At 45.7% G+C, this 13,834-nt stretch overlaps 1 protein-coding gene across 1 annotated transcript; it reads right to left on the bottom strand.

Annotated features, from left to right (window-relative positions):
- Positions 1-4,229: 4,229 nt before the first annotated feature.
- On the bottom strand, positions 4,230-6,966 carry LOC126611774 (uncharacterized). Its single transcript, XM_050280136.1, has 2 exons — positions 5,535-6,966; positions 4,230-5,371 (listed from the first exon to the last, which is right to left on the bottom strand). Exon 1 carries the CDS (start codon positions 6,964-6,966, stop codon positions 6,037-6,039), a length of 930 nt encoding a protein of 309 aa, XP_050136093.1. The 3' UTR covers positions 4,230-5,371; positions 5,535-6,036.
- Positions 6,967-13,834: the final 6,868 nt, after the last annotated feature.

Below are 13,834 nucleotides of genomic sequence, written 5' to 3' on the forward strand. Positions count from 1 at the left end.
ACTTGCCGAACCTAGGATCTTTTATTCCTACGGGCAACACCGTTTGCCACACTAAATCACCCTCGCCGAATGTTTTCTGTCGCACCTTTTGATTATAGGCCCGCTCGGCAATCTGTTTTTGTGCCACCAACAAGTTGTAAGCGTCAAGCCGCGCTTCTTCCAAATCTTCTAGTTCCTGTCTCATGGACTGATTATATTCGGCGCTAAACAAACTACTTTGCTCAATTAATCGCAACGAATTTATGCTCAACTCGACTGGTAACATTGCATCGTGTCCGTAGGTTAATGCGTATGGGGTTGTCGCGGTCGCCGACCGGGGCGACGTTCGGTATGCCCATAATGCCTCGTTCAACTTCAAATGCCACATGCCAGGCCTTTCTTTTATTATTTTTTCGAGCATGCCGATCAACACTTTATTACTTGTCTCGGCCTGCTCGTTCGCCTGTGGATAATACGGTGTGGACTGTTCCAACCGAATTTTCAAATTTGCCGTGTATTCTTTAAACCTTTCGGCTGTGAAGATTGTTCCATTGTCGGTTATGATCGTTTCCGGTACACCGAACCGGGTCACAATGTGTTCCTCCACGAAGTCGCAAACCTCTTTAGATGTTAACTCGGCGTATGATTTTGCTTCGACCCACTTAGTAAAGTAATCAGTTGCGACTATTATCCATGCATGCTTAGCAGCTCCAGAAGTCGGCGTGATTTTACCGATTACGTCCATGGCCCATCCTCTAAATGGCCATGGTTTAATGACCGAATGTAACGATTCAGCCGGGACCCTTTGTATTGGCCCGTGGATTTGGCACTGTACGCATCCTCGTGTAAACTCGATACAATCCTTTAGTATCCTTGGCCAAAAATAGCCGTGCCGTCGAAGTAACCATCGCATTTTCCGTCCGGATTGATGAGCTCCGCAAACCCCTTCATGAACTTCCGAGATCACCCGAGCACCTTCTTGAGGGCCGAGGCATAGCAGTAGTAATCCATCCTCCCCTTTTTGATATAACTCGTTCTGGTACGTGACATAGTTCGTGGCGTGAACTCGTGTCTTGCGACTATGTTTTTCATTGGGATTGTCAAGGTACCGCATAATGGGTTTTCTCCAATCATCTGGTGTTGCCTCGACGGTGCAGACCTCTATAGTATCTTGTCGGTCTAACAACGAAGGTAAAGACATGACTCGAGTGCGTATTACATCGTCGCGCCGGAGGATTTGCTGGTTGACCAAGGCCGGGTATAATTGTCGTAGCACCGGTATTTCTCGGCCTAGCTTGCCCCCCAGGAGTTGTGCGCCAGAGGCAATTTGAGCCAACTCATCTGTGTCGGTATTATGGATCCGGGAAACATGCTCGAACGTAATACCAGCAAAGGACTCGGCCAAATAGCTGGCAACCATGTGGTAGGGTGCCAGGGTACAACTCATGCATCGAAAAGATCCATTAAGTTGGTTGATCACAAGTTCAGAGTCACCGAGGACGAGGGCACGGGTGACCCGCAAGTCATGAAGGAGGCCAAGGCCAATGATTAAGGCTTCATATTCGGCCTGATTATTGGTGCAGTCAAAATCCAACTTAAGCGAAAAATACCAACGATCATGATTAGGAGATTGAATGACAACTCCAACACCGGCTGAGGATGAAGTACTGGACCCGTCAAAATACATCGTCCAATAGTTGTCACGTGCTTCAACCATGCCGATTTCGACATCGGTGTCCCCAAAACCATAGGGGGAAGGATGGTGAGCCAGGAAATCGGCCAATGCTTGGCCTTTGACAGCTTTCTGAGGCACGTATTGTAGGCTAAACTCGGACAACGCCATCGTCCACTTCCCAATTCTCCCTTTTACGATCGGCCGGGTAAGCATGTACCGGATGACGTCGGTCTGGGCAATGACTTGTGTGACCGACGGAAGCATGTAATGCCGGAGTTTGGAGGCGGCGAAGAACACGGCAAGACAGAGCTTCTCCACGGCGGAATAATTGATCTCCGGTGGATTAAGATTGTCTTGGGCAAGGAGGCAGCCGATGGACTCTTCAGCCGCCGAAATATATAGTTTGAGGGGTTTACCGCGCCGAGGTGGAACAAGAACAGGCGGCCTTGTGAGGGAGACTTTGATTTGTGTAAATGCCGCCTGATGCTCGGTCCTCCACGCAAATGTATCCGAATTCTTAAGTTTCAAAAGCGTGGAAAACGCTTTCATTTTTCCTGCCGAGTTAGCTATAAATCGGCGGAGAAAATTTATCTTGCCGAGTAAGGACTGCAGTTGTTTCTTCGTAGTCGGTGGTGGAGCACTGATGATTGCACGTGCCTTATTCTCATCGACTTCAATCCCCCGATGATGTACGAGAAAACCAAGAAAATTCCCGGCCGAGACACCGAAGGCACACTTGGCAGGGTTTATCTTGAGGTTGTGCTGACGCATGCGAAGGAAAGCCTGTCGGAGATCGTCCAGATGTGTCCACCGGCGTTTAGATTTGACGACAACATCGTCGATGTAAACTTCGACGATGGTACCAATTAAATCATGGAAGATGGTGTTCATCGCCCGTTGGTACGTGGCGCCGGCATTCTTGAGGCCGAATGGCATGACAACCCATTCATAAGTGCCGAGTGCCCCCGGGCAACGGAAAGCAGTTTTGTGCACATCGGCTTTGGCAATAAATATTTGGTTGTACCCGGCATGTCCATCCATAAAGGATAAGATCGCGTGATTTGCCGCGACATCGATTAACAGATCTGAAATCGGCATTGTATACTCATCTTTGGGAATTGCCAGATTCAGATTGCGAAAATCGGTACAGATGCGCAGTGCCCCATTTTTCTTTAATACAGGAACGATATTTGCTAACCATTCGACATATCGAGCTGTCCGAATGAATCCGGCTTTCAAAAGCCGAACTAGTTCGTCCTTGACACTGAGTTGTACTTCGGTCGAGAATCGACGAGGTGGCTGAAGGAAAGGTTTAAATCCAGGCTTAATACGTAATTCATGCTCGACCAGAGTACGATCTAAGCTGGGCATTTCATGATAACTCCAAGCAAAACAATCTTTGAATTCCGTAAGCAAGGTACGAAACTCGTCTTTCATTCGTTGAGGAAGTAACGCACTAATAAACAAAAGCCATGGGTCATTGGCCGTCCCAACATTAATCTCTTCCAAAGGGTCCTTAACAAGGGGCCGATGATATTCGAGTTCGGCCGGGGCGGCTCGAATTTTATCAAAAGATAATACAGGCCCATTATCTCCCTCAGCAAGGAACTCGACGAGGTTGACGCCCGAATTTGGTTGTTTAGATATCGTATACCAATGGGCCAGCAGTCGTTCCATAGTAGATGAAACCGCGGCCCTGCGTGCTTCCCGATCGGTGTCAAACATTGGCTTTGGGGAGAAAGTTAGCTAATCCGAGTCTCGCCGAATCCTGCTGGACAGTCTCGGCGCCAACCTCAATAGCTTTCTGAACGGAAATTCGAGTTGGCCGTCCCTCTTCATTGAAGCCTTGCAAAGTAATGTAGCCGACATGATCGTCATAATACCGTGCTTGGATCATGTTAGCTTCGAAAGGCTGGCTATCGGCCGGATGAATAGTGACCGATTTGCCGTCCCAAAAGACAAGCACTTGGTACAATGATGAAGGAATACAACTGGTTTGATGAATCCAATCTCGGCCGAGCAATGCATTATACTCAGTTTTGGAATCAACCACGAAAAAGGCGGTCATATGGGTGCGACCGGTAATATTTACAGTTAACGGTAGTACACCTTTGGTATGGGCTTTGTCACCGACAAAACTACTCATTGTGATTCCTGACGGAATAAGCTCGTCATTTGAACGGCGCAAGGCCTTCATGATGTTCAAAGGCATGATATTAACGGTAGCTCCATAGTCGACAAAAACTTTAGAAACTGGATATTAGGGGTGGGCGCGGTGCGGTTTGGTGCGGTTTTGATTGAAACCACAACCGAAATCGAAACTTTTTGCGGTGCGGTGCGGTGCGGTTTTGAAGCCAAAACCGAAATGAAACCAAACCGTTTGGTTCGGTTTGGTTCGGTTTGGTGCGGTTTCAAACGGTTTCGGTTTGGTTTTTGAGAAAAAAATGTACAATTTAAAATATACACATATTTATGTATAAGATGGTCTTATTTTCCTTGTATATTAATTAATGAATATGCACCAAAATTGCACCAAAAACTGCACCAAACCTGCAGCAAAACAACACCAAGAAACTGTACCAAACCTGCAGCAAAAAACTGCACTGAAACTGCAGCAAAAAACTGCACAAAAAACAGTAGCTACAACACCAAAACTGCACAAAACTGCACAAAAAACAGCAGCTAAACTGCAGCAAAAATTACACCACAACTGCACCAAAACTGCACCAAAAAACTGCACAAAACTGTACCAAAAAACTGCACAAAACTGCACCAAAAAACTGCACAAAAACGCATCACATAATTCACATCTACTAAAATTCAACTTGATCACCAATCAATCACAATAGTTTACTACAACCCAATTGAAACAAAAAGTCCATCAGCTGGGACCAGATCTCCAATAGAAAGATGAACAATGTCACCAGGAAGTAGTTCATATATGGACAGCTTCTGTCTGAATCCATCTCTAGTAGCCTGAACTGTAATTTTTTTCTTCTCCTTCTCCAAGTCCTTGAACTGCAGGGATTGCTTATAATCACTAGTTGCAGTGACAAATACAACAAGCAAAATGCTCGCAACAATTCCAAGTCCATCGTGGGCACCCTTTGGCCAACCTTCTGTCATTATCCCAACAAGCAGAGATACAAGGGCACAAAATGCAAGTATCATGAGGGTAGTGTCTTGAAGGGCTTCCCTTCCCACACATAAACAAGAAATCCACGGGATGGTTTTTCAGCGAATTTATTAACTCCATATATTTCTTTTCTCTTATGCAGCATTTTCTCAGAAGTAGAAATTCCATTGATACTTGATGTTCCAAGCTTGTCTGTGATAGTCTCCACACCACCATGACTTTTCAGCTTTTTCACATCACGGCCTTCAACAATCGATCCAACCTCATCAGCACAAATTTGAAAACCCGCAGCTTTGACTTCCTCAGGTACGGTATAATCACTGGGCAAACTTAAGCCTGCACACATTGAAGGTTGGAATCTTTATGGTCCATTGATCAATACTTTGAGTTCGTACTTGTTCTCATGTTCAGCACAGGCTTGTCGTTCCAGGTAACGCTCTCCTCTCAAATATAACAGGGAAGTTACTGTGGGTTTGTGCCCGTAAAATGCATACATCGAAGTGGATCTCTCGGTAGAAGCTCTGTTAACAAATTACCTTTCATCTTATTGTATAGTATAACAGTCTGACATTTGAACAAACCTGCCTAACATTCGACTTAATCTAACAACATTCGAATTAATTACTAATATCCCAAACCTGAGTTTTTCGAAATTGAAGACTGCTTAGATTAATAATTATTAATTACTCCACTGAGTGTGTCGACTTCAACATGTAGATTAGTAATTTTTTGCCAAACCCAAACCTGCCTAACATTCCAATTAATCTAACAACATATATGAAATTGAAGACAGAGGATGAGAAATTTTTACCTCTGGGTGTGTCGACTCCAAGATTGGAGGCAAGGCAGAGATGAAAGCAAGCTGCAGAAGCAGTTGCAGAAGCAGAAGCAAGCCGCAGAAGCAGTCGCTCGCAGGCTGCCGCAGGCAGCCGCAGAAGCAGATGCAGAAGCAGTCGCGACTCGCTCGCAGGCAGGCAGGCAGAAGCAGATGCAAGCAGAGCAGGCAGTCAGGTGACCAGGTCGCAAAGCAGATGCGGAGATGCAAGGAGGCGGCGCAGAAGCTGAAAGTGCAAACCCAGAACCGCAAAACTAAATGTATAATCAGTATAACCTAGTTGAATGAACTAAATAAAAATAAAAACGTGCGGTTTCGGTTTCGGTTTCGGTTTCGATGCGGTTTTGAAAACCCAAAACCGAAACCAAACCGTTTTGTGTGCTGCGGTTCGGTTTTGAAACCGAAACCGTTTCAAAACCGCAAAACCAAACCGTTTGGTGCGGTTTGATTCGATTCGTGTTTCGGTTTCGGTTTTCGGTTCCAAGTGCCCACCCCTACTGGATATCCCTCGATGTGGGCCGTCACATACAGTGGCTTTAAATGGTGAAGCTTGGCCGACGATGAACGAGGGAACAATTCGGCCAAAGCGACCTTTAGACTATCATCTTTTGCTGTTGACTCGCCTTCAGCAATCGATACAAAATCAACATGGCCGGGTTCCTCGGCAACCACATCTCCATCAAGGAAATTTGGTTGAGCCGTGCTTGATTGAAAATCGGCAGGTAACACATGGACCATACTGATTTCCATATTATCCAGGACTGAAGGGCCCATCTGGTTAAGACCCTCCTCGTTCGGTTGGTCGGCGACTACGGACTCAATTGTCGTCAAAGTCGGACAACGAGACTCTTCTGTCCCTTCTTCAATGACGTCACTCGGTGGAGCTGCTTCGACGACTTGTTGGTTCTGCGTGACCGCCTCAGGTAAGGTTGAGATTGACAATGAACTTGGGGTCAGGACCTGAACCTGCTCCTGGTAGTGTAGCCGAGCATCCCTAGTGTTGAGATAAGCATCCAGACGGGCAATACGTGCGATTTCATCGGTCGTAAGGCCGAAGAGAGAAACCGCCGAAAATACTTCAAAGTGATATCGTAAATACTGAAGGTCCTCCAGCGAGAAAGGAAGGTCGGCTGCATTGATATCGGTGTACAGGTCGACTTCAAATCCAAAGACACGAGCTTCTCGTATGTGCTGGAACCTTGCTTTCAATCCTGGATCTGAGGTCTTCTGGATGATCCGCTCAGCATCCGGACAAGTTAGGATCAGATCGATGGTGTCCTGGCATGCCTTCGGCAAACCATACAGATCGTTAGCCGAATGATTCTTATGAAATTCTCGCATATACTCTAAAGACTCCCCAAGGAACGGGGGATGCAAATTCCGTCAAATTTTGACCAAAGGCTCTTGTATAACTGGCGGGGATAATTTGTTTTCGGCCTCTTGCCTGAAATGTTCAAGACGTGCCTTCATTTCCCCTGGTCGAATGAGAAGTTTGATCCGTTTATCAGCTTCTTCAAACATGGTCTCGACATCTTGATCGACCAACCGTTTCCCCTGAGCCAACTCTGTCATAATTGCTGGAGGTGGTCGCTCCTTATCAGTGGCAACTGTATCCTTCGGCCGCCACTTAGGGGCCGAAGTTTCTTGGGCTGCTCGTCGGCGAGCCATGCAATCTATCCGTTGATGCCGGCGTTTCTGAGATTTGGACAACGCTGTGTAGACGCCCTTCGAAGAATGGTATGTATACCAACGTTGGTCTTTAGGCTCGGGAGGCTTGAAGGTCTTTTGATTCCGCGATGATCCTGAACTGCTAGAATTACGCTTATAGTAATCATCGTCATAAAATGAATCATCAAAATTGAGGCGCCGCCTGACCGGGGGTGTCTCTTCCATCCGTACTTTAGGACCGAGCCTCCCAAAAACCCCATGATGTTGGCCTTCATTGGCTATCTTTTGCCGAGTTACGGCTACAGGTTACGAAGAAGGCTTCTCATCTGGTTCACTGTCGACTTTCGCTCTACATTTCCTGCACAAAACCGCCGTCCCACTATCTTCATCGGTGCTATAATCCATCATAGATTTGACAATAGCGGGCCCCGTTAAAGCCGTAGGTGGTTTATTTGAACGAAAATCGGCTATGAACCGTGGCCGAACATTCTGATTCCGCGGGCGTTGTGTCTCAACCACTTCAGCCTTGCCTTTCCCTTTGTCCTTGGGTAGGTACGCGTCGACCATGTTTACTGTTGCCGTGGGGAATGGATCAGTATCAACACTCATCCTCTTCTCGGGAAACTTCAATTTGCCATTATCAATCCAGCTTTGGACGTTATCGCGAAATACGACGCAATTGTTTGTCGTGTGTTTGCTCGAATTGTGGTATTTGCAATACACCTTTCCTTTAAGCTCTTCGGCCTTAGGAATGTTATGACCGGGCCGAAGCTTAATGATTCTTGCTGATAACAGTTGGTCAAAAATTACGTCAGCCTTGGTAATATCAAAAGTATAAACCTTTGACGGTTTCGATGTTCCTTCAGTGGCCGAGCGACTTTTGGCTTCTCTAGAATCAACCTGAGTCAATGCCTTGCAAATGTATGGCTTATCTATTACTATCTCAGCCGCATCCACACTAACACATTCATCCTCGGTTGATGCATAATTGACAGTAGGGTTCTTGTAAATCGTTCCCCTAGTTGGAGTCTTCGAAGTCTTTTCCTCGCGGAGCAAATAATCATACTGCTCGACATGTTGGGCCAATTCGTACATATCCCGAAAATTTGCCCCCAAGAATTTCTTTTTGTATTCGACGTCAAGGTCGTTCAAAGCAAGCCTGACAAATTCGACTTCGGGTAAAGGCACTCGGCACCAATTCCTAGCCGATTTGAACCTGGTAAGATAATCCATTGGTGACTCATCAGATGCTTGAGCCATCCGTGCTAATGAAGAGACTGACATCTCCATCCCCGGCCGATAAAACTGCTCATGGAACTTCTCGACCAACTCCTCCCAGTTTTGGACGGAATTAGGCGGGAGATTGATGTACCAGGCAAATGCCGAGCCGGTCAATGAAAAATTGAACAGCCGTAACTTGTGGAAATCACTATTAACATCTTCGCATTGCGCGGTGAAACGAGCCACGTGCTCCAACGAAGACAGGGATGATTCACCGGTAAAAAGACTAAAATCTGGGATCTTGAAACCCTTCGGGTAACCAAACATTTCCACATAAGCTGGGTACGGATGAATAAACTTGGGAAACTTTGGCCCTTTCTTCATGGCCGAGTCGATCATCCGCTGAACTTCGGTCATATCAACAGGTGTTGCTTCGACCCTCTGGTCGGTCCCGTCTGACCTACTATTCGACCCTCCTCCTTTCTCCAAGTTAATTGGTTTGAGCGGGGCAGGAATAGGCTCGGCCGGTACAATCGGTACCGGGTTGTTTCCTGGTAAACAATGTTGGCGAAGATCGAAAGGCCTGCTGCCACCAACTTGACTAACCAGCATTTCGAGCAGCCTGGTTTGTCGATCATTGGAACTGAGTATCGCGTCATGCAGCTTGTCAATGCCTCGACTGAACGTCTGCTCGACTGACCGAGACTGCTCGTCTAGTCGCTTTCGGAGAAACGACCTCGTTGGTGGGTCAGATCCTTCACCACCATCCTCGTCACACTCCTCTACTATCCCTTCATTGAGAACGCATGTGTTTCTGTTAGGGATTTCTAAACCACGGAGTTGACCGCCGAGATTAACTTCTCTCTCTCGGCGAGTCGCGCTCGTGGACTCAGGTGTCACAGCGCTAAGGGGATTCTGCGCCTACGGCACACTTTGTCCCAGGCTTTGATTCGGCAAATCGGTTGTCGACTTTCCCATAGTTGTTTTCTTTTTTACCGATCGTGTTTCAATTGGCATGAACTTCGTAGTTTAGCACTGGGTCCCACTGGGCGTGCCAAAATGTTGACCCTAGAAACTACAAAACCTACGTGGCGCGCAGGCCGAGTAATTAATGAGCTAACTACGTCCTTCGGTGAATGCGGGGCGTGCCAACTTGTCGGCCGAGCTCGGCCGAGGAGTAAATTTGTTGATGTTGCGTTGGGTCGCGCTACTGACTTCTGCGTCTTGCGATTACGGCCGAGAAATGAACACGTCTCGGCCTCTTGGGCTCTCGAACCTGAAGACAAGGTTACTATTCTTACGAAGTTCAATATCAAATTCGGCTTTCAATGTGCCGAATGTAATAACTGTAACACCTCAATTCGCCGAGAAGGCTGATGAGATGACCTCGACCAATAAGGATTTAGAAACCCTTCTCGACCGAGACTTGGATAGGTAATCAATCTTTTTCGCCGCAGTGCTGTTGATGCCAACGGAAGATACTGCGAGACCGACTGACTCTACGGTGACAGAGCTATCTATGCCGACTTAAGATATCACCGGTTGCTTCCACAGTGCTGTTGATGCCAACGGAAGATGTGTCAGCGAAAAAGGAAGAAGAAAAATCACAAGTTGTGAGAGTTTGCGCAGGGCAATTTTGTATTGATTTTGTGGGGGCTTCCACAGTTGCTGAATGGCTTGTATTTATAGTAGCAGCACATCGAGCCCGAGTTCCAATCCTATTCGGACTAGGTCTCCTTCTCCGGATTAACATCCCCTCGATCAGTCCTATCTCCGCTAGGACTACGAATCTAGTCCTTAACTGAGCCGGATTCGCTTTCTAGATTATTGATCTCGTCGAGAGTCCCTATTGCACTAGGATTCGACCTCTTGCGTTATGACCTAGCCGACCTAGGTTTGGAGGCCCACATACTGAACGATCCGTGGTATTCTTGCCGCAAGGCCTCCAGGGCCGAGAATGACCCTACACTCGGCCCAAACTGTTATTTTGGGCCCAAACAGTGGCGCGCAGACCGAGTAATCTATAAGCTAACTACGTCCTTCGATGAATGCGGGGCGTGCCAACTCATCGACCAAGCTCGGCCGAGGAGTAAAATTTGTTGATGTTGCGTTGGGTGCGCTGCTGACTTCTTGATTTTGCGATTGTGGCCGAGGAAGGAACACGTCTCGGCCTTCGGGTTCTAGAGCCTGAAGACAAGGCTGCTAACTTAGCGAATTTCAATATCCAATTCGGCTTACAATATGCCGAATGTAGTAACTTGTAACACCTCACTTCGCCGAGAAGACTGATGAGATGACCTCGACCAATAAGGATTCAGAAATCCTTCTCGACCAAGACTTGGATAGGTAATCAACCGTCCTCGCCGCAGTGTTGTTGATGCCAACGGAAGATGCTGCGAGATCGGCTGACCCTACGGTGACAGAGCTATCTATGTCGACTTAAGATATCACCGGTTGCTTTCACAGTGCTGTTGATACCAACGGAAGATGTGTCAGCGAAAAGAGAAAATAAAAATCTCAGTTGTTGAGAGAGTTTGCGCAGGGCAGTTGTGTGTTGAATTTGAGAGCTTGAAATGTTGCACGACATCTTGTATTTATAGGGACAAGTTAGCTTGCCACGGCTTAAATGATAAGTAGAGGATTTCAATTGCACCTAAAGACTTGTAATGGAATATTCTGAGAAATAAAACGATTAGCACATAAGGACTCTGCATACTAATCCTGTTTTATTCTCACTTTGACTTAACTTTATCCCATCACTGAATTTGTTGGATAGTCACATACGGCTCTTTTCACATCCAAAACAATCACCTTGTTTTTCTCAATGTATATACGCCCCACACATTGCAGACACCTATCCAACTTACTACTGGAACTTATCCCACCTGAAAGTCACATATGCATGCATAAAGACCATGCACCTAACAACTCTAATCAAACCCCATGTTGATATATCTAACCGCAGCCATGCATGAAGGCCATATGACAAGATGGAATCCTACTACAGTTTTGTTGGATAAAAATCTATTTGTTGATGTACTTAAATTCCAAGATAACTATTCTGATTGATAATATCTAGATATTGTTAATCAGAATAATTATCGGAGAAATAAAAACATCTTTATCCTAGGAACGATCCAAATATTTTGTCCATCCAACGCCGAACTGATTTTGTAAAATCGGGTCCAAACATTGCCCCCCAGTTTCCTTGAGCTTCGGCCCATAGGCCGAATGGTTAAGGAAATTAGCTCAGTCGAAGAAATGTACGGTCGAGGAATCCACTCCATAGCCTAACACGTCTTGAAAGAGACCTCTCTCTCTCTCTCTCTCTATATATATATATATATATATATATATATATATATATATATGTGTGTGTGTGTATATATGTGCTTTTATAGTCCTCCCACATCACTTTATTGACAAAGTCTGCAACCATCAGCCCCCTTGTCCCTTTCATGCACATGCATATATGCATGCATTCTATTTATTAGCATTTGATAGGGTGAGAAAGCTAGCCCAGCGACTTGATGACCAAAGGTATGATCAAAGAAGTAATAATCTTGGTAGCTCGGATTTTCAGGTCGAAAAAATCATTTAGGCCGAGGTCAAGGAAATTTATGTATGCTTGGCGGGCCGAGAAACAAAGCTTTAATAATTTTACTCGACCAAATCTCCTCGGTCATGCTAAGCAGCATATAACAATAACTTGCCATGGTGAATCTTGATTGTAAGTAACTCGTCGAAGAGACATTGGACCGAGGCCAAGAAAATCTTGGCCGAGGTCGAGCAGAATTTTCATGAGCAGTTCGGCCTACCCCAAGAAAGGATGCAGCAAAAGTGGACATCATGCGCCAAATCACCAACAAAAAGTAGCCTACCTTTTAGCTATTATAAAGGGAACAGTGGATTCATGACGTCCGGACTTATATATATATATATACGTTTTGACTGATGCTTTGTTTCGTAATGGGGCCGAGGCCGAGGCTTTTGTAAGCAAAGTTCACAACTAAATGCATTTGGCCAAAATAGTCAAACAAGTGTATTCGACCAAATTTTTTATTAGGCCAGAATGTTGTTGCCCCCTTATTTTCTTATGCATCGGCTTGCAAAGCCGTATGTTTAAGAAAATAACATATATATATATATATATATATATATATTTAACAAACGACAAGAAAATTGGCCGAACCATAGTTAGGAGGAGGCCGACGATGCTTTATTCCAAGTCGAGATCTTGTAATAACAAAATCTTCACATTGATTTCGCTCTAGGCCGAATAAAGATTTTCCTCCAAATATTTTCGACTTGGCGAAATATTTTTTATCATCGGCTGCGGAATGTATTGAACAATTACTATGCGGGGGCATAATAATTTTGACTTTTAATTCAAACATCTTAGCCGAATGAGATTTCTCCATATCGGCTTTATCGCCAATAATCATATCAATTGTCGTGGTTTCTTGGGCTAAGCCAATGTTGCGGCCTTGTTCGTTATTGGAGCATTCCTCTGACGAATCATTTTCTGAGTCAATTTGTGGCTCAGAAACTTGAACATTTTCTTCTAGGCCTACCACACTTCCAGTCTCGACCGCAAAAATAGGTGGCCTTTGTTCTTCGGCCAAATTAACAATTTTCTTAGGCCGAATATTGGTTGAGGCCGGAGTGGAAATTTGCCCCCCGGCCTCTTGCCTTTCAGAACTTCTTCCCAATCTCTCGAGAAGTTGTTTTTGCTTCTTTAATAGGCAATGACACTCATCCCTTAAAGCCTGATCGAGATATATCACGTGAACTTCGTAGTTTTAGCACTGGGTCCCACCGGGCGTGCCAAAATGTTGGCCCTAAAAACTACCAAGCCTACGTGGCGCGCAGGCTGAGTAATCTATAAGCTAACTACGTCATTTTGTGAATGCAGGGCATGCCAACTCGTCGGTCGAGCTCGACCGAGCTCGACCGATGAGTAAAATTTGTTGATGTTGCGTTGGGTGCGCTGCTGACTTCTTGATCTTGCGATTGTGGCCGAGAAAGGAACACGTCTCGGCTTTCGGGTTCTAGAGCCTGAAGACAAGGCTGCTAACTTAGTGAAGTTCAATATCCAATTCGGCTTCCAATGTGCCGAATGTAGTAACTCGTAACACCTCACTTCACCGAGAAGGCTGATGAGATGACCTCAACCAATAAGGATTCAGAAATCCTTCTCGACCAAGACTTGGATAGGTAATCAACCGTCCTCGCCGCAGTGCTGTTGATGCCAACAGAAGATGTTGCGAGATCGGCTGACCCTACGGTGACAGAGCTATCTATGCAGACTTAAGATATC

The sequence above is a fragment of the Malus sylvestris genome, chromosome 17 (genome assembly GCF_916048215.2).
Source record: "Malus sylvestris chromosome 17, drMalSylv7.2, whole genome shotgun sequence".
Classification (NCBI taxonomy): domain Eukaryota; kingdom Viridiplantae; phylum Streptophyta; class Magnoliopsida; order Rosales; family Rosaceae; genus Malus; species Malus sylvestris.